Source organism: Scyliorhinus torazame, chromosome 2 (genome assembly GCF_047496885.1).
Source record: "Scyliorhinus torazame isolate Kashiwa2021f chromosome 2, sScyTor2.1, whole genome shotgun sequence".
In the NCBI taxonomy this organism is placed as follows: domain Eukaryota; kingdom Metazoa; phylum Chordata; class Chondrichthyes; order Carcharhiniformes; family Scyliorhinidae; genus Scyliorhinus; species Scyliorhinus torazame.
Window position 1 is genome coordinate 132,924,806 of NC_092708.1, and position 22,087 is coordinate 132,946,892.

Genomic DNA, 22,087 nt, shown 5'->3' on the forward strand with positions numbered 1-22,087 from the left:
CGGGCTGGGGGCTCGCAATATTTGGGGTGGCAGAGGAGCCGGGAGTGCAGGAGGCGAAAGAGGCTGGAATTCTGGCCTTTGCGTCCCTGGTAGCCCGGCGAAGGATTCTCCTTCAGTGGAAAGATACGAGGCCCCCAAGCGTGGAATCATGGATCAGCGATATGGCAGGGTTCATTAAATTGGAGAGGGTGAAATTCGCCTTGAGAGGGTCGGTACAAGGGTTCTTTAGGTGGTGGAAACCGTTCTTAGACTTCCTGGCAGAACGATAGACATTGGTCAATGGCAGCAGCAGCTCGGGGGGTGGGGGGGGGGGGGGTTTACTTTATTTTTGTTTATGTTATTTACACTGGAAGGGTCTGAGGGGGTGTATACACCTGTTGTCTTAAGTCGGGGTATTAATGTTAATTTATTATTTAGGCACGGGGGGGGGGTTTGGGGGGTTGCTTTTTTAGATTGTGTTTTGTACTTAACCATGTTGGGTTCTTTTTTCTTTCTCATTTTGTTTTTGATATTTTATGAAAACCTTTAATAAATTTTTTTTAAAAAATCTTTTAAAGGCGGCACGGGCGGGCTCCAGGGTCCTGGGGGGGGCGCGGGGCGATCTGGCCCCGGGGGGTGCCCCCACGGTGGCCTGGCCCGCGATCGGGGCCCACTGATCTGCGGGCGGGCCTGTGCCGTGGGGGCACTCTTTTCCTTCCGCCTTCGCCACGGTCTCCACCATGGCGGAGGTGGAAGAGACTCCCTCCACAGCGCATGCGCGGGGATGCCGTGAGCGTCCGCTGACGCTCCTGCGCATGCGCCGCCCGGCAATATCATTTCTGCGCCAGCTGGCGGGGCACTTCCGCCAGCTGGCGGGGCGGAAATCAGTCTGGCGTGGGCCTAGCCCCTCAAGGTTGGGGCTCGGCCCCCCCAAGATGCGGAGGAGTCCGCACCTTTGGGGCGGCACAATGCCCGACTGATTTGCGCCGTTTATGGCGCCGGTCGGCGGACATCGCGCCGATACCGGAGAATTTCGCCCCTTGTTTGTTACTTCCTAAGCTTCAAATGTATACTTTTCTCATTTCAGTCTTACTCTGGCAGTCTTAAATCTCTTCAGACTCTCCTGTAATTAGTACATCGTCTCGATAGACAACCACCTTATGTAGGTCCTGTAGTAAACTTTCCATCATGCATTAGAATATCGAACAGGCAGATGAGACTCTGAAGAGTAACTGGGTATATCTTGGTACAAGCCTTTGTTGGTTTTTATGGCAACAAATTCCCTGTAAGTTTTGTCCAACTTTATTGTTTTTTTTAAATAAACATTTTATTAAGGTATTTTTGGTATAGAAACAACAACAAAATAGACAATATACATGAAACCATAAACATAGTGCAAAAACCATTTACCTTTCGTACAGGTCCCACCCTTATTACCCCCCTAATCTAACCTAAACTAACTTCCCCCCCAATCTGCTGACGATTAATTTTCCGCAAGGAAGTCGCTGAACGGTTGCCACCTCCGGGTGAACCCTAACAGTGACCCTCTCAAGGCGAACTTAATTTTCTCTATACAGACAAAGCTAGCCATGTCCGATAGCCAGGTCTCCGACTTCGAGGGCTTTGAGTCCCTGCATGCCAATGGTATCTGTCTCCGGGCTACCAGGGAAGCAAAGGCCAAAACATCTGCCTCTTTCTCCTCCTGGATTCCCGGATCTTCCGACACCCCAAAAATTGCCACCTCTGGCCCAGCGCCACCCTTGTTTTTAAAACCTTGTAAATGACGTCCGCAAACCATAGAATCATAGAATTTACAGTGCAGAAGGAGGCCATTCGGCCCATCGAGTCTGCACCGGCTCTTGGAAAGAGCACCCTACCCAAGGCCAACACCGCCACCCTATCCCCATAACCCAGTAACCCCAACCAACACTAAGGGCAATTTTGGACACTAAGGGCAATTTATCATGGCCAATCCACCTAACCTGCACATCTTTGGACTGTGGGAGGAAACCGGAGCACCCGGAGGAAACCCACGCACACACGGGGAGGATGTGCAGACTCCGCACAGACAGTGACCCAAGCTGGAATCGAACCTGGGACCCTGGAGCTGTGAAGCAATTGTGCTATCCACAAGGCTACCGTGCTGCCCTTGACAAAATCCTCGAAGCTTTGGACATGTCCAAAACATGTGGACATGGTTCGCTGGTCCTTCCGCGCATTTTGTGCACCTGTCTTCCACCCCAAAGAATCTGCTCATCTGGGCCACTGTCATGTGAGCCCGGTGCACAACCTTAAATTGTATCAGGCTGAGCCTGGCACATGTTGCGGACGCTTTGACTCTACTCAACGCGTCTGCCCAGAAACCACCCTCTATCTCACCTCCCAGCTCCTTCTCCTACTTATGCTTCAGCTCCTCGGTCTGCGTCTCCTCTGACCCCATAAGCTCCTTATAGATGTCCGAGACGCTCCCCTACCCTACCCACCCTCTGGAAATTACCCTATCCTGAATCCCCCTCAGCGGTAGGAGCGGGAAGGTTGCCACCTGTTTAGGAAGGAAGTCCCACATCTGCACATATCTGAATTTGTTTCCCCTCGCAAGCCCAAACTTTTCCTCCAGCGCCCTCATACTCGGAAATCTCCCCTCTATGAACACATCCCCCATCCTCTCAATCCTCGCTCTCCGCCATACCCTGAACCCCCCATCCATACTCCTCGGGGCAAACCAGTGATTATCACAAATTGGGGCCCAGACCAATGCTCCCACTGCTCCCACATGCCGCCTCCACTGGCCCCAAACTCTCAGTGCCGCCACCACCATGGGGCTGATGGAGTACCGCACTGGTGGGAGTGGCAGAGGCGCAGTTACCAACGCCCCCAGACTGGTGCCCTTACAAGAAGCCACCTCCATATGCACCCACGCCGACCCCTCCCCCACCACCCACTTCCTGATCATGGCTATGTTAGCCGCCCAGTAATAGTTGCTAAAATTTGGCAGCCCCAGCCCACCCTCTCCCTGGCTCCACTCGAGCATTACCTTCCTTACCTGCGGGGTCTTGCCCGCCCAAACAAAGCCAGTGATCACCCTGTTGTCCCACTTAAAAAAGGACCGTGGAATAAAAATGGGGAGGCATTGAAATACAAATAGGAACCTCAGGAGGACCGTCATTTTCACCGTTTGTAGCCTCCCAGCCAGTGACAATGGAAGCACGTCCCATCTCCGGAAATCGTCCTTCATTTGGTCCACTAGCCGGGCCAGATTCAATCTATGCAGCCGATCCCATTCCCGCAGCACTTGGATGCCCAGGTACCTAAAAGTACCCCCTACTGACCTAAACGGCAGCTCCCATAGTCGCCCCTCCTGTCCCCTCGCCTGAACCACAAACATCTCACTCTTATCCATGTTTAGCTTATACGCCGAAAACTGTCCAAATTTCCCTCAAATCTTCATAATTTCCTCCATCCCCTCTACTGGGTCTGAAACGTACAGAAGCAGATCATCGGCATAGAGCGAAACCCTGTAGGCACCAACTGCCTACCCTTAACAAACCCCGTCTGGTCCTCCCCAATAACATCCGGAACACAGTCCTCAATCCTGGAGGACAAGATTTTGGCCAGCAACTTGGCATCCACATTCAGCAGGGACAACTGCCTGTAGGACCCACACAGCTCTGGGTTCTTGTCCCGCTTAAGAATCAGCGAAAGTATTGCGTGTGACATCGTCGGGGGCAGCACCCCTCTTTCCCTTGCCTCATTGAACATCCTCAACAACACTGGCCCCAGTATCCTCGAGAACATTTCATAAAACTCCACTGGGTACCTGTCCGGACCCGGGGCCTTAAGCGCCTGCATGGCCTTCAAGCCTTCTACTACCTCTTCCAGCCCAATTGGGGCCCCCAGCACTCACTCCGTCCACCGTTGGGAAATTCAGCCCCTCCAAGAAGCGCCTCATCCCTTCCGGCCCCGTAGGGGGTTCCGACCAGTACAGCCTGCTGTAAAAATCTTAAACGCCTTATTCACCCCTGCCGAATCACCAGCCAGATCCCCCTCACCGTCCTTTACTTTCCCTATCTCCTTAGCTGCCTCCCTCTTCCTAAGCTGCTGTGCAAGCATTCTGCTGGCCTTCTCTCCATGTTCATAGATCGCCCCCTCGCCTTTCTCAGCTGCTCCACCGCCCTCCCTGTGGTCAGCAAGCTAATCTCGGCCTGCAGCCTCCGCCGTTCTCTCAGGAGCCCTGCCTCTGGGGTCTCCGCACACCTCCTATCGATCTGTAATATCTCCTTTACCAGTCTGTCCGTCTCTGCCCTGTCAACCTTCTCCCCATGAGCCCGGATCGAGATCGGCTCCCCCCCTTACCACCGCCGCCGAAGTTTCCCCCGTGTCATTGACCTGCAGGTAGCCCTGAATGCATTTCCTCAGCCGCTCGCACACCCCTTCATCCGCCAAGAGTCCCACATCCAACTTCCAGTGCGGGCGCTAGTTAACGTCTTTACTAACCTGCAGGTCAACCCAGTGCGGTGTATGGTCTGAGATTGTAATCACCGAATACCCCGTGTCCACTACCCCAGCCAGAAAGACTCTGCTCAAAATAAAGAAATCAATCCGGGAGTACACTTTATGCACGTGTGAGTAGAAGGAGAACTCTTTCACCCTCGGCTGCCCAAACCTCCATGGATCCACCCCTCCCATCAGCTCCATGAACCCTCTTAGTTCCTTTGCCATTGCTGGCACCCTGCCCATTTTCAAGCTTGACCGGTCCAAGCCAGGGTCTATAACTGTGTTGAAGTCCCCTCCCATGACCAACCTATGCGAGTCCAGGTCTGGTATCTTCCCCAGCATCCTCCTTATAAACTCCACATCATCCCAATATGGCGCATATGCATTCACTAATAGCACCTGCATCCCCCTCCAGTTTCCCACTGACTATAATATACCAACCTCCCACGTCCGAGAGACTATTCTACCCACTCAAACACCAGCCGCTTATTGACCAGGATCGCGACCACTCTAGTCTTTGAATCTAGTACCGAATGAAACACCTGGCTGACCCAGCCTTTCCTCAATCTAACCTGGTCCATTACCTTAAGGTGCGTCTCCTGCAACATTACCACGTCCGCCTTCAATCCCCTAAGATGCGCGAACACATGTGCCCTTTTGACCGGCCCATTTAACCCTTGCACATTCCAGGTGATCAGCCTAGTTGGGGGCTCATTTGCCCCCCCCCCACCACCTCTGCCGATCAGTCATCCCCTTTTTTTAGGCCTGCCACCAGCCCGTGATCCACGCCTCCACTGGTCCATCCCCAGGCAGCCCCCGACCTCCTCGCTGTCCTTCAGCCCAAGTCCCTCCCTCGCCAGCAGAACATTCACCCCCCCCCCCCCAGCAACAACGCCCTGTAACCCTATCCCTTTCCTAAACCAAACATATACACCCCCCCCCCCTGTGCTTCCGAGAGCTAGCTCACCCAGCTAGCTCGGTGGTCCCCATCCCCGGCGCCTGATAGTCTCCCACCTAGTGTTTCCCCCCCCCCTCACCCCCCTCTCATGCAAACAAATTCCGACATCAAACAATCCCCACAATTGCCCAATCGAAAAACACCAAGATCAAAACTAGCACACCTTTATCCCCCAACAGTGCAAATGAAAACCTAAACTCACTCAGCTCTACTGCTGGTTCCAAGCAAAACGAGAAACTTTTTGCAAAAACAGAGAAAGAAAACAGAAAATACAGAAACACGAACGTTGCAGCCAAGTTCAAATGTTCTCAGTCCTTCGCCAGCCCTTTCTTTCTTGCAAAGTCCAACGTGTCCTCAGGCGACTCAAAGTAAAAGTGCTGATCCTCATGCGTGACCCAGAGATGGGCTGGGTACAACAGTCCAAACTTCACCTTTTTCGTGAAAAGGATCGCCCTGATCTGATTGAAGCCTGTCCTGGCCACCTCTACACTCAGAGCTTGGTAAACCCGCAGGATGCTATTGTCCCATTTACAGCTCAGTGTCTGCTTGGCCCACTGCAGAATTCGCTCCTTATCCAAGAACCTGTGGAATCTCACCACCATAGCCCTCGGGGGGTCTCCCATTCGCGGCTTCCTCGCGAGTGCTCTGTGAGCCCTCTCCACCTCCAAGAGTCAGGAGAATGTCCCCAGCAGCCTGCGACGTATGCCCCAGCGACCGTTCCTTCGGACCCCTCCGGGAGCCCGACAATTCTTAAGTTCTGCCTGCGGGATCTATTCTCTATGTCCTCCATCTTCTCCAGAAGCTTCTTTTGCTGGTCCCTCAGCATCCCCACCTCCAGCTCCACCGCAGTCTGATGCTCCTCCTGCTCAGCCAGCGCCTTCTCCACCTTCTGGATTGCCCGATCCTGGGCGTCTAACCTGAGCTCCAACCGCTCAATCGACGCTTTTATCCGGTCCAAGCAGTCCCATTTCTGCATAGTAAGCATGACTTGCATCAGCTGCTCCATAGACCGCTGGGTCGACAAGCCAGAGGTCCGAACCTCCGCCCGCCATGCTGTCCCCTGTTGCAACAACAGCCCAAGTCTTCTCTGTCTTCTTATTTCTGCCCTTACGAACACTTCTAGTCCTTTTCTCCATGTACCGAAGTGGGAATTCAGTAGAGAATTGCCACCAACATCCGTTCTACAATTCAAGTCCGTTAAAAAATCGGGGGGAAAGGTCCAAAAGTCCGACCCGAGCGGGAGCCACCAAATGTGCGACCTACTCCTTCATAGCCACCACCGGAAGTCTCCAACTTTAATTGTTGGTACTCGTATCAAATTTAGTGCAAATTAAACCTCCTGCTCATTTGGTGTATAAATTATCAATTCCTGGGATTGGGTACTGGTCCAACTTGCTTACTCCATTCATAGTTAGTTTGTAGCCCTGCATATTCTAATTATTCCATCTGGCTTCACTACTAGCATGATTGGAGCCGCCCACTCCGTAAAATGTACAGGTTTGATAATTCCTAATTCTTGTCACTTTTTAAAAATATAAATATTTTTATTGAAGTTTTCATTTTATAAAACACAATAAACAAATCCATACAAACAAAATACCATTTGTAAACACCTACCGTTTTAAAAAAAACATATCATAAACCCCCCCTTACCTCCAACGCCTCTCCCCCCCCACCCCACCCCTGACCCACTGACTGCGACCAATTCCCAAAGATAGAAGACAAAGGTCACCACCTCCGGCAGGCCTCGGTCCATGACCCACCCAAGACAGCCACCAATCTAGCCCCTAAGACGAGATCAAAAGAAGCCCTTAGTCCCAGTCAGATTCCTAAACTCCCCTTGCCCGCCGCCCCCCCCCCCCCCCCCATAAACCTGAAAGAAATCTCTCCAGAGAAATTACTTCTCCTCTCCACACACCCTCCACTAACCCCCCCTTCCCCACCTCACTCCCATTACACTCTCCAGCTCGTCCCAGCTGCAAAAGAGTAACCAAAGTCCAACACACTTACAATACCTAAACTCCCTCCAGGGAGCATATATTCTCCATATTGTTACCTTGACCACTACCTGCCGACAACCCCCATAGCTCCCTCAATCCCAAACAACAGATACAAACTACAACACATCTCAAACCAACCCCTCCCAACTGTCCCCATTGAAGTCCAAATCAAATCCATTCAATCAAGTCCAAGTCCATGCTCCTTGACAAAAGCCTCCATCTTCTCCGACATATTGAAAAAACGATCTTTCAACTGAATTGTCGGGTACACCACTCCAGACCCGACGCCACTCCTAAATAATGCTGACTTTGTCTTATTAAAAGCTGCACGCTGCTTTGTCAACTCTGCTCTGACATCTTGGTATATCCTGATGATGCTTCCTTCCCACCTCGAGTACTGATTCACTTTGGCCCATTGCGGAACCCACTCCTACTCCTAAAAGCTGTGGAATCCAATAATCACCACCTCATTCGCCTGAGGTTTCCACCGGAGTACTCGGTGGGCCCGATCCAACTCTAGAGGAGACAGTCGCACCCCAGCCTCTCAAAAGCTTTGCAAACATCTGAGAAAAGTACTCAGTCAACTTTAGGCCCTCCACCCCCTCCAGCAAACCCATGAATCTGAGGTTTTGTCTCCTCGACCTTGACATTTGTTCTCCACGTCATCCGCCTTTGCCCTCAGAGTCTTGTTCCTCTCCTGCACCAGCAACATCTCAGCTTCCAACGAGGTGATTCGATCACCATACTGTGACAAGGCCGCCTCCACACCTTTCAGCACCTCTCCTTGCTCCTTCACCACCTGAGGTTTTTTCCAGCTTAAAGATTGCCATCATCATCCTGCCCTGCTCCTAAAAATGCTTCGCGTGACGGCATGGTGATGTAGTGGTTAGCACTGCTGCCTCTTGGCGCCGAGGTCCCAGGTCCAATCCCGCCCTGCGTCACTGTCCATGTGGAGTTTACACATTCTCCCTGTGTCTGCGTGGGTCGCACCCCCACAACCCAAAGATGTGCAGGGTAGGTTGATTGGCCATGTTAAATTGCCCCTTAATTGGAAGAAAAATAATTGGAAACTCTAAAATTAAAAAAAAGAGCTTCACAAACTGTTAGCAAACATATTGGTTGCCACACCCAAGGTTACCTTCCTCCTGCTGAGCTTCGCGGGTTTCCTGGCTCCATCGAAAAATTACCCCTGTATAATAATAATCTTCATTGTCACAAGTGAAATGAAAATGAAAATCGCTTCTTGTCACAAGTAGGCTTCAAATGAAGTTACTGTGAAAAGCCCCTAGTCGCCACATTCCTGCCCCTGTTCGGGGAGGCTGGTACGGGAATTGAACCGTGCTGCTGGCCTGCCTTGGTCTGCTCTAAAAGCAAGCTCTTTAGCCCTGTGCTAAACCAGTAGACATACATTAACACGAGAATGAAGGTACTGTGAAAAGCCCTTGTCGCCCATTCCAGCGCCTGTTCGGTTACACGGGGAGAATTCAGAATGTCCAAATTACCTAACAGCACGTCTCTCGGGACTTGTGTGAGGAAACCGGAGCATTCGGAAGAAACCCTCGCAGACACGGGGAGAACATGCAAACTCCGCACAGACAGTGACCCAAGCCGGGAATCGAACCTGGGACCCTGCAGCCGCGAAGCAATAGTGCTACCCACTGTGCTACCCTGCTGCCCACAATCTTCTTGCGTCCAAGCTTCTTCATAGATTGCAACATATTTTCCACAACCAATTCCTTATCCCATATGATGGGCCAGTTTTGATAACCAAATCCCCGGGAACCGAGTTAAAAAGTCCAAAAACAAAGGCAATGGCAGGAGCTACCTTATGTATGATCTTCTCCTAAATGTAGCCACTGGAAACTCCATTGTTCTTGTCACTTGAGTTCAGACTCAACTTTCTTGTTTAAGGCATAGAGGGTTGAGCTCTGAAATATTTGGGCGTGGCTTCCAGATCCACACAAATCTTTGCTTGACGGCCCTGTGTCCTTGCCTCACTTGTTTTTGAAACCACCTGATAATTATTTAAAATGTTACAAAGGCCTCCTTAATTAATTGAAAAGATCTCCAACCAATTTAATTTAATTTGGCAGAGTCAATTCCGGCCTATCAGATTTGGCCCTTTCCCTCTTACTACTACCAGGGGCAGTTCAGTTGACCGGTCCCGATAACTTAGGGCCGTTACTAAATTTCAGATTCTCAAAGCTTCACCAGTATTTGTTTTTTTAACAAAAAACAGTATTTGAACAATATATTTGTTCACCTACAGCTGTAGCGGAACCAGTGTCCATCTCCATTCCAAGCGGCTGACCATTTACTATTAGTATAATCATAATTGGGGACGTCTTGCCCACCTTAATGTTTTTTAATCTGTTTACTTCAGATCCATTTTCAGGGTTATTCTCAATGCTGTGTACTGGAGTTGAAATTTTATTTTGCTGGCCCCCTGTAGGCTCTGCCTAGCTTTCCATTTCCTCATAATGTACCCCCCTCAATTACATGTTTCCCTGAATCTACATCTTTTCTGGGTTTGATCGCGCACCCTCCCATCCCCATAGATAGCATTCTTCATAGTTCCTTGTCTGCAGGCCAAATTGAATTGCTTATATCTCTGCAGCCTCTTCTGCCTCGAGCCACTTTGCTCATTACTTTCTTAATCCTTGGTGCAAGACTGCCAGTGGCTTCTTGCCAAACTTGGTGGACCTCCCCTGCTTGCACACTCTGTAACTCCCTCTCAGCACATTCCATAGCCTGGGTACACTCTAATACATTCATTATGGTAAGCTCTGCCTCTGGAAACAATTATTTTTGAATGGCCATGTCCATAACACCACAGACCAGCCTGTCACTCAACATTCGTTTAGTGCAGACCTGAACTTGCATTGTTTAGCTATTTGTTTTAGGTGCATCATGAACACTCTGATCATCTCCCCTAGGGCTCTTGCTGTTGAATTGAACTTGTAAGGCTGCATTATTACCGAGTGCTTCAGGTGGTAATGACCCTTCACTAACTCCACCAGCTCCTCAAATGTTTTATAGTTGAGGGTATCTGGAAACATTAAATTCATAATTAGGCTGTAAGTGGGAGCCCTGCAGGCCATTAGGAGAATTACCTGCTGCTTTTCCTAACCTCCCCCACCACCCCCCCCGCCCAATTTAATTTGCCTTGAAAAAGAATGGAGACGCTCTACATATAGCACCCATTGTTCCATCTTGAGGTCAAATATTTCTAGTTTACCAAAAAGAGGCATTGTCACTCACAGACTGAAATAAGTTTGCTTTGATGGAAAAGTTTTCATATGAGGTCTGCTCTCCCGATTTTTCTAACAGCAGGAAAACACTCCAGTTGATCCTCATTCCCCCATGTAATATCCTGACAGACGGGCGACCATCCGACGGATTAACAAATTAATGATTTATTCAAGAAACTTGTGCAGAGAGTGAGATAAAAGCTCCAATGTTCCAAGACTCCAAACTCCTAACTAACAGGGAACCCGTGCTCCGCCCTCAGGGTACATGCACTCCAGCTCCATTGGCAGATTGGGTTGTAAGACCCTCCAGCCACTCACCCCCTTAAAGGGGCACGCTACTATACTCCCCAACGCTCAGAAGTAGAATGCTCCAAACTCTCCATCAGCTGTAAGAGAATTAGTACACTATGCCCCAATTTGAACGAGTGTAATCAATGCCGGGATTTGAAATGGTAGTTTGGTTCCAAGTCCAATAATCTCTTACGATGTAGCTCAGTCGGCTTAATCTCTCCTCTCTCTGGCTGTCACCTTTTACTCTATGTTCAGTACTGAAGCTGTCATGTCAGGAGCAGCGTGCCATCATAGCTAAGGCCCTGATTGATGCTTGGCTTGCTGCTGATGAAAATTAATCAATAATTGGCATATTCACATCATTAAGGTGTTAAATAGATTTCTGCAGTAAAAACAGAATGCTTGTATAGCCTTCCTAAAAACTAAAACATTGCATCATCTTTTTATTGACTCTCAGCTGCTCCAAATTTCCTTCACCTGTGAAAGCAGCTGTCAACTGCACATTTCCTCGACTTGGTAATTCAGCTACATACCACCCACATAAAAGCTGCAATTGAATTAGTGTCATGTGAATTTTAATCCTACTGCTGAACTACTGCCTACAATACCAAATTATTTTTCTTCTCAGACACATTTATTATTTTTCTTTGCATGCTCAAACCTATATAGAAGAGAAAATGACTACCCCTTGATCACACAATCAGTCAATTGGTTATGGTTCAGTGCTCGTCTGGAGCATCAATATCTTGCTCAGAAAGTGAAAAGACTGAAATTGGAAGGCTCAAGATCACACTTACTGATGTAAAATGAAATGGTAATGGCCAAGTTAGGGTGAAAGGATTGTTGAATAGAAGATTAGCAATAAACTTACGTAGTGTAGGCGTGAAGGCCCAAATTGATTCAGAAATGAAACGGAGTGAGACTTATCTCCTCTTCAAGGAGTTTCTATTTTACTCTAATGTCCGGTTAGGGTCTGAATCTTAATTCAAACTGCAATTACATATAAGTGTGATGGTGGTTTGAAATAAGTCAATTTTGTACCAATACTACAGCTATAATGTAAATCTTAATAGTTTCTGTTTCACTTAACTGCATTTAGTACACTGTCCGAACTTAATCACTAAAGGTGAGTCAGTAAGTCAGGCTAAAACATTGTGGGCATCTTCCTAGTCTCCCTCCCAGTTACAAATATTCAAGATATATTTAATTCAACTACTTGCCTTTCTTTAGATGTTGATGGTGATGAAGAAGTTGCTTTAAGGATCCCATGTCCTCAAATATCTGCGCACTGTTCAGAAAATCTTCAGCTTCATCAATTTTTATCGCAAACTAAAAAATATAGTGTTTTAACAGAATCAACTATAAAACTACCATGTCAATTGAGAGATCACAACACACTATCAAAATTTACTTTCATTTAACTGCATATTTTAATTCCAAGATTAAGTTAAATTGCTCTTTGGGTATTATAATCACTTTTCCTTTATTGATTACCAACCTCTAAAGCTTGATCGAAGAACTCAGAGGCCATTTTTAAAACTGTCTTTCGATTTTCAAGCAGTTGGTTGAGAGTTGTCCAATTGTCCCCCAGAGTTTTTCCCATCTCCTCATACAACTGGCTCTGGTTTTTATTCCCCTCTGCTGTTCTGTCAGCTTCAAGCAGCAAATCCCTAACACCACCTTCACGTGCCTATTACAGAGAACAACAATGTAAAAGTTTCCTGGATACTCAAACTAACTGTTTAAGCAAATTAAGACAGGAGTCTCTTCATCAAAGCTTATTTGATAATCTGTTTAAAATGAAAATAATTTCAACATCTTACTTTTTCCCCAGCCAGTTCTGCTAATTATTTTGAATATCTTCAGTTAACAATGTTAGCTGATGACTGGGGCAATTGATTCAGGGAGAGTACTGAACTTCACTTGTGAAAATGGCTATTAATTCGCAGGTACTCACTAATTCCTGCTGTTTCAGTACTCATTTCAACAGTCTTATAATTCAGCTGGAGTGTGGTTAAAAAGAGGAGAAAGACAGGATAAAGGGATAGAAGGGTCAGAGGATGAGGTGGATTCAGGGAACTAAGGACAGACAACAAAAGGAGAATGGGAGGAAGAATATAAACATGTACAATATAGGCACCAAATAAACAGGGGAAGAACATGGTGGAGAAATGCAAGCACCTTGAGAATTAAGTGCCTGAGTTGTTAAGAGGCCCTATTGTTGTTTGTGCGCATTGTAATGTTGCATATTGTCTCATGAAGTGGTCTAGAGACTTGCATTGTTGAACAATGACTGTTTATCAATAACACACAACGATATACTTGTATATAGAATTCAGCTCTGACTAGGTGCTGACTAGGTGGAGGCTTTAGAGAGGGTGCAGAAGAGATTTACCAGGATGTTGCCTGATAGGGCATTAGCTATGAGGAGAGGTTGAATAAACTCGGTTTGTTCTCACTGGAACAACGGAGGTTCAGGGGCGATCTGATAGAGTTCTACAAAATTATGAGGGGCATAGACAGAGTGGATAGTCAGAGACTTTTTCCTAGGGTAGAGGGGTCAATTACTAGGGGGCATAGGTTTAAGGTGCGAGGGGCAAGGTTTAGAGGAGATGTACGAGGCAAGTTTTTTTTACACAGAGGGTAGTGGGTGCCTGGAACTCGCTGCCGGAGGAGGTGGTGGAAGCAAGGCCGATAGTGACGTTTAAGGGGCATCTTGACAAATACATGAATAGGATGGGAATAGAGGGGTACGGACCCCGGAAGTGTCAAAGATTTTAGTTTAGACAGGCAGCATGGTCGCCGAAGGGCCTGTTCCTGTGCTGTACTTTTCTTTGTTCTTTGTTCATGTCAACTTTTACCTGACACACAGCTATACTCTACTACTCCCATGTGACTGTCTACATCATAATGTAGGCGGTACTGTTTCCCCAAACCCACATTAACCTTTACAGTCCTGAAAACCCGAATACTACACTTCCCCCAAGTCTTTACGCAGATGTATTTAGAAGTTATCAGAAGATTAATTTATTCCTCGTCTGGTAATTATGCCGTCGGCTACTGAATGTACAAGTGTATTCACTTGTTTAACCTGTTTTATTATTCAAGCCTGATTCTATCATAAACAGTAAAAATCTTCTTCTCCACAATAATCTATCTTGTGTCTAGCCTGGCCCTTAAATCTGTCTTAATTGGTCAGGCTTTGATGATGTTTTTCAAACTGAGGTTGCAATAATCATTTTGTTTTCATCCTGTGCTCATCAGGATTTGGAACGCTTCCATCCCGGTTATGGAGATGTTTTAATTTTCTGCAATTATCCAGAAAATCTTTTGAATTAATCATTTTGACTAGCTAGTTGCTTTCCTAATCTTGGCGAATTGAATTGAGCCCGTTTTCTGCTCTGACTTCTTTTTTTCCCATTTGCGTGTGGTCGCGCCACATATTATGTCGCTGACTCTGGATGTGGTCTGCAGCGTTCTTCAAGCCATGTTTCCTAAAACAATTGGTCTGCCAATGCTGGCTTATTATTGCACCAAATTTAAAAGCTTATTTCACACAGGTTTTTGGGAGTTTGCTCAATCTTTTGTGATCTGACTAGGTCCTTTGATTCTGTTTTTGATCAGGGCTCACAATAGACATTCAATAGACAGAGACTAGGGTCCTGAAAATTAATGAAGGAAACTACAATGGTATGAGGTGGAAGTTGGCTATGATAGATTGGGAAAATTTACTTAAGGGGATGACAGTGGTAGGCAATGGCAGACATTCAAGGAGCGCATGGGGGAAACTACAATTGTTTAATCTTGTCTGGCACAAAAGTAAAATGGGAAAGGTGGCCAAACCACGGCTTTCAAGGGAAATTAGGGATAGTATTTGATCCAAGGAAGTATACAAATTGGCCAAGAAAACAACGGATTGCAGACTCCGCCGGCAGGATGCTCCGTTTTGCCGGCAGCCCGGGGGTTTCCCGATGTTGTGGGGCAGCCCCACAATGGGAAACCCCATTGACTAGCTGGCATTGACTTCTTGGCCAATTAGTATGCTTCCTTGGATCGAATACTATCTCGAATTTCCCTTGTAAGCCGTGGATTGGCCAGCCCAACAGGTCTGAGGATTGGGAGCAGTTTAGAATTCAGCAAAGAAATAGCAAGGGATTTATTAAGAAGGGAAAAACAGAGTATGAGAGTAAGCATGCAGGGAACATAAAGGGTGGGGTTCTCTCGAATCCCCGCGATGGTCCGACGCCGGAGTAAAAAGCGGCGCAAACCACTCCGGCTTCGGGCCGACGGGAAGTTGCGGAATCCTCCGCACTTCCGGGGGTTAGGCCGTCGCTGGAGGGGGTTGGCGCCACGGCAACCAGCGGCGAAGGGCCAGCGCGAGTTAGCGCATGCGCGGAACCGCCAGCGTGGTCCGACACATGCGCAGACCGGCCAACGTATTCTAGCACATGTGCAGGGGGGTGTCTCCTCTGTGCCGGCCATGATGGAGCTCTACAGAGGATGGCACGGAAGGAAGGAGTGCCCCCACGGCCCGCCCGCAGATACGTGGCCCCGATCGCGGGCCAGGCGAGACTGGAGGGCCCCCTCCGGGGCCAGATTCCCCCGCGCACCCCCCCCCCACCCGAGGACCGCACCAGCTGGCCTACCAGCCAGGTCCCGCCGTGTGGGACCACGTCCAATCCACGCCGTTGCCATTGGCCCCCAACCGGCGCGCATGATCCCTGCTCTGCCCGATAACCGGCGCCGGATTCACGCCGCCCCCCCAGGAATTCTCCGACCCGGCGGGGGTTCGGAGAATCCTGCTTAAAAAGGTTCTATGTGTATGTGAAGAGAAACAGGGAAATGCATAATAGGGTACAAAGAAATGGCTGAGCAACTAAACACATACTTTGGTTCTGTCTTCACAAATGAGAAAAAAAATCAGATACCAGAAATGTTGGGGAGTGCAGGGTTTAGTGAAAGGGAGGAACTGAAGGAAATCAATATTAGTAGAGAAATGGTGTTGGGGAAATTGATGGGATTGAAGACTGACAAATCCCCAAGGCCTGAAAATCTACATCCTAGAGTACTTAAGGAAGTGGCACCAGAAATAGAGGACAGATTGGTGGGCATATTCCAGGATTCTATAGGCTCTGCAATAGTTCCTGATGTTAGGAGAGTAGCTAATGTATCTCCACTATTTCAAAAGGGAGGTAGAGAGAAAACAGAGAATTCTCGACCAGGAAGCCTGACATCAGTAGTGGGGAAAATTCTAGGATCCATTATCAAAGATTTTATAGCAGAGCTCTTAGAAAATAGTGGCATAATCAGGCAAAGTCAGTATGGATTTATGAAGAGGAAATCATGTTTAACAAATCTACTGGAATTCTTCAAGAATGTAACTTATAGAGTTGATGAAGGGGAGCCAGTGAATGTGGTGTATTTGGACTTTTAGAAGGCTTTTGACAAAGTCCCGCATAAGAGATTGGGGTGTAAAATTAAAGCGCATGTAATTAGGGGTAATGTATTGAGATGGATAGAAAACTGGTTGGCAGACAGGAAAAAAAGGAATTAACTGGTCTTTTTCAAATTGACAGGGAGTGACTAGTGGGGTACCACAGGGATCGATGCTAGGACCCCATCTATTCATAAATATATTAATGATTTAAATGAGGGAACAAAATATCTCCAAATTTGTAGATGACACCGAGTTGTGTGGGAGGGTGAATTGTGAGGAGGATGCAGAGGTCCCTCAGTGTGATTTGGACAAGTTGAGTGAGTGGGCAAATGAATGGCAGATACAATATAATTTGGAGAAATCGAAGTTATCCATTTTGGGAGCAAAACAAAAAGGCAGACTATTATCTGAATGGCCACAAATTCGGAGAGAGGAATATGCAAAGAGACTTACGTATCCTCACACACTAGTCACTGAAGGTAAGCATGCAGATACAGCACGCGGTAAAGAAGACAAAAGGTATGCTAGCCTTCATTGTGAGTGGATTTGAGTACAGGATCAGGGATGTCTTGCTGCAATTATACAGGGCCTTGGTGAAGCCACAACGGGAATATTCGGTGCAGTTTTGGTCTCTTTATCTGAGGAAGGGCATTCTTGCTCTCGAGGGAGTGCAGTGAAGGGTTATCAGACTGATTCCTGGGATGACAAGACAGACGTATGAATAGGGGTTGAGTCAGTTAGAATTGTATTCGCAGCAGTTCAGAAGAATGAGGAGGGATCGAATAGAAACCTATAAAATTCTAACAGGACTAAACATGATAGATGCAAGAAGGACGTTTCTCAATGGTGGGGGTATCAAGGGGTCACAGTCTGAGGATATGGGCTAGACCATTTAGGACAGGGATGAGGAGAAATCTCTTCACCCAGAGAGTGGCAGGCCTGTGGAATTTGCTACCACAGGAAGTAGTTGAAGCCAAAACATTGCTTTCAAGAAGCAGTTAGTACGGTGATACAGTGGTTAGCACTGCAGTCTCACAACTGCAGGAACCCGGGTTCGATTCCGACCCTGGGTGATTGTCTGTGTGGAGTTTGCTTTCTCCTCTTGTCTGTGTGGGTTTCCTCCGTGTGCTCCAGTTTCCTCCCACAGTCCAAAGATGTGCAGGTTAGGTGAACTGGACTTATTTTTTCAGTCTTAGGAATTTTGTGGTCCTTCATCTGCTGCTACCATGTTGTAAAGTTTTATGTTGTCTCATGACAACACTGATTTCCTGTCACAGCTGTCTCCAATACCCTCCATCATCCCAGAGATATTGACCTCGGTTGGGCACTTGAGTGAAGAGGCTCCTGGGGCACTATTTGGTGCGCACATACACATACTCTGGTACATCAGGTTGAGGGAGGAACTCCCGAGGGAGCGGATGGTCGGAGTGCAAGATGACCCCAGGGATCACAGAGCCAGGGACTACATGAGGGGATGTCAGCAAGATCCAGCAGCTGCAGGTGCAGTTTGTGGCAGCACGGTAGCATTGTGGACAGCACAATTGCTTCACAGCTCCAGGGCCCCAGCTTCGATTCCCGGCTTGGGTCACTGCCTGTGTGGAGTCTGCATGTTCTCCCCGTGTGTGCGTGGGTTTCCTCCGGGTGCTCCGGTTTCCTCCCACAGTCCAAAGATTGTCCTTAGTGTCCAAAATTGCCCTTAGTGTTGGGTGGGGTTACTGGGTAATGGGGATAGGGTGGAGGTGTGGGCTTGGGTAGGGTGCTCTTTCTAAGAGCCAGTGCAGACTCGATGGGCCGAATGGCCTCCTGCACTGTAACTTCGATGATTCTAGGCGTCCAACCGTGTGCAGGAGCTGTGTGATGGTGCTGACTATGCGTGCCACCCAGGCCAACACCGCATGGGTGGAGTCTGCGGTGGAGGTCTTGGGGATGAAGGTTTCGGCCTTGGATCAACATGTCCAAGTCCTGGGGCACTCTGTGCAGGCGGTGGCCAATGCCCAGGACAGGGTTGCTCTCTCACAGGCAGCCATGTGCCTGAACCACCTGGACATTGCAGAGCTGCCTTCAGAGCGTGGCCCAGTCACAGCGGGCCATGGCTGAGAACGTCGGCGGCATTATACAGGTGCAGGCTGACATGGCACAGACACAGAGGAAGGTGGCCCAGTCCCAGAGAGAGGTGGCATAGCCGATGGCTGATGTAGCACATGATGCAGTGTCCATGCCCCTGGCCAGGCACCCGCCCAGTTGGTGGCCCTGGAGGCAATCAGAGCGTCCCGTGCGCTTTGGCCCAGGTGCACACATTGTGCAGCCTCCCATACCTGCCCAGGCCCCATGTCCTGTTCATTCTCCCCCTCCCCAGCATCCTCCTTGTTGGATGAGGACTGGAGTGCATCCTCCTCTTCCAGCACGTCGCCCTCTGCTGCGCAATGTTGTGAAGGAAGCAGCAGGCCACCGTGATGTAGGTGACCCTCCCAGCGCTGTATAGAGGGCTCCAATGCAGCCACCATTGCTGTAGCTACTTCTTTTAGAACCCTAGGATGCAAGCCATCAGGACCAAGGGACTTATCTGCCTTTAGCCCCATTAGTTTATCTAATACTACTTCTCTGGTGATGGTGATGGTATTCGATTCCTCCCCTGTATTCTTTAGTACTAATGAGATGTTCAAGGTATCTCCCACCGTAAAGACTGATGCAAATTATCTGTTTAACCCCTTTGCTATTTCCTTGTTCCCAATAACTATCTCCCCAGATTCATTTTCTAAGGGATTTATGTTCACTTTATCTTGCGTCTCCCTTTTTATATATTTGAAGAAGCTCTTGTCAGTTTGTACCTTGCCAGTTTTCCCTCATAGTTTATTTTCTCCCTTTGTTATCTTTTTAGACCTCCTTTGCTGGATTCTGAATTTATCCCAGTTTTTGGGCTATCACTGACTTTTGTCTCCTTATATGCTTTTTCTTTCAACTTATTATGCTCCTTAACTTCCATGTTTAGACCATAAGACATAGGAGCAGAATTACACCATTCAGCCCATCGGGCCTGCTCCACCATTCAATCATCGCTGATATGTTTCTCATCCCCATTTTCCTCCCTTCTCTGCATAACCCCTGATCCCCTTATTAATCAAGAACCCAGCTATCTCTGTCTTAAAGACAATCAGTGACTTGGCCTCCGCAGCCTTCTGCAACAATGAGTTCCACAGATTCACCATCGTCTGGCTGAAGAAATTCCTCTTCATCTTTGTTTTAAAGGATCGTCCCTTCAGTCTGAGGCTGTGCCCTCGGGTTCTAGTTTTTCCTACCAGTGGAAATATCCTCTCCACGTCCATTCTATCTAGCCCTCTCAGAATTCTGTAAGTTTCAATGAGATCCCCCCTCATCCTTCTAAACTCCATCAGATACAGACCCAGAGTCTTCAACTGCCCCTCATATGACAAGTCCTTCATTCCAGGGATCATTTTTGTGAACCTCCTCTGGACCCTCTCCAAGGCCAGCACATCCTTCCTTAGATACAGGGCCCAAAACTGTTCATAATAGGAATAGTTGGTTTAGAATGTCTTAGGATCTTTCCTCCTTATTGGGATATATTTTTGCTGAGAGTCACAAATTACCTCCTTAAATGTCTGCCACTGGATGTTTATGGTCTATCCTGTTAATTTATCCGCCCAGACCACTTTAGCTAAATCTATTCTCATTTCATTGTAATTCCCTTTATTTACGTTAAACACAGTTGTTTCCAATCCAAGTTTCTCACTCTCATACTCAATATTAAATGTTATCCATGTTATAATCACTACTTCCTTGGGGATCTTTGACTCTGTCATTTATTAAACCTGCCTCATTATCCATTACCAGATCGAAGATAGCCTACTCCCTGGTTGTCTCCATGACATATTGCGCTAGAAAACTATCCCTAATGCACTCTATGAATTCACTGATTGCCGGATACAAAAATAGTACAGATACCTTTAGAAGGACTCAGTACAAAGGCAAGATTAAAAGCAGGCAGGAAAAGATGAAAGCTGTTTAGCAGATCTAACTGTTACAGCGGAGGACAAAATTGGAACAGCAATAATAGGCACATTCCTTGGGCAACCGTTAATCAGTCTCACAGGTGTGACTTGAACTGCCCAAAGCAGAGAGACAGGGTCCTCAAAATGACACGTGACAAAATGGATTTTGAGAATGAGGATTTTAAAAAATGAACCTGAACAATAAAACTGATCACATGAAGTCTTAGTCATGTGATGAATGTGTTAGTTATGCACTTCTTTAACTTTGCAGTACTCAATAATGCTTACACTTCAACCGTATGTGTGGCAGATTTGTTTAAATGTTAAACTGATTCACTAAATAATTAGTATCAATTGTGATCAATGCAGGAAATTTTATATAGTTTGCATTATTTATATATAAATATATATATGTATGTTGCAGTATAAGTTAATGTTTCCAGGCTCTCTGGCTACAGAAGATGCAATGAAGGTGTTGTAAAAGTGAGATTATCATTCATTCCAACCATGTATGTATTTGAAAAGAGAGGCTAAATGATTTTTTTTTTGATTGCTGAAGAGTCCCTGGGGAGTAGATCATTTGAGAAATTGTGTTTAGATTTATGTAAGCAGGGCTGGAGATCTGGGTGGGATAAAGATGATGTAATTAATGGAAGAAGCCAGATCAGTAGCAGGCAGTTTAGTTTTTAATTTTGCTCGGAGCTTTGAACTGAACAGCAGCTTTTGCCATAGGCTGACAGGTTAAGCTGTAGTCTGGCACAGACACAAAGATCTGCAGGCTGCTTCCTGAGAGGATCGCTCTCTCTCTAAGCAGTCTTCCCAAGAAATGTCTATCTAGAGGACAGCAAGTATTGCTGTGTTTGCTAACTGTGACTTTTGAAATGTGATGGATTTTACTCGATTGGAGATAGGGAAGGTATCATTTAGAAGCTGAAGTGTTTCCGTTTATTGTTAAGAATTGTTTAACTGTTAATTGTAAGCTATTTTTTCTGATCTTAATGTAGTTTAATCCTGTGTCAGTAATAAAGTGTATTTTAAGTATCCTTTCCTCACAGTTTTACAACTTTAAAAAAATGTTTGCGGTTCTTGTCCAGTATCCTAACGTATGTTGGGGTCTGGTCCAGAATCTGAACACAATGCAAGATTAAGGAATATAAAAGTATTACTTGATTTAGGTTTTACGATGACAACACATTGAGGTCACCGGGGAGAGGTGTAATTACATACATGGATCCTGTAGCTTGATGTAATAATAATATTTATTGCCACAAGTAGGCTTACATTAACGCTGAAATGAAGTTACTGTGAAAAGCCCGTAGTTGCCACATTCCGCCGCCTTTTCGGGTACACAGAGGGAGAATTTAGAATGTCCAAATTACCTAACAGCACGTCTTTTGGGACTTGTGGGAGGAAACCGGAGCGTCGGAGGAAACCCACGCAGACAGAGGGAGAACGTGGAGTCTCCGCACAGACAGTGACCCAAGCCGGGAATCGAATCTAGGACACTGGTGCTGTGAAGCAACAGTGCTAACCACTGTGCTACCATGCCACCGTATGTTGAATGGCGTTTAAATGGAGACAATTTAAGGTGTTGACAGACAATCTATGTCTTTTCCTCTGAAATCAACAGCTATTTGGTTTACACTGAAGATGCTAACTGCAGTATTTAG

At 47.2% G+C, this 22,087-nt stretch overlaps 1 protein-coding gene across 4 annotated transcripts in view; it reads right to left on the reverse strand.

The window, feature by feature from the left end:
* Nucleotides 1-22,087, reverse strand: part of ccdc141 (coiled-coil domain containing 141) — a 340,177-nt gene that overhangs the window by 268,190 nt on the left and 49,900 nt on the right. For all 4 annotated transcript variants that reach the window (XM_072477265.1, XM_072477274.1, XM_072477256.1 and 1 more), the window contains exons 3-4: nt 12,472-12,663; nt 12,194-12,302 (exon numbers count right to left, since the gene is read on the reverse strand). In XM_072477265.1, the coding sequence (XP_072333366.1) occupies nt 12,194-12,302; nt 12,472-12,663 (301 nt within the window). The remainder of the gene's footprint in view (nt 1-12,193; nt 12,303-12,471; nt 12,664-22,087) is intronic.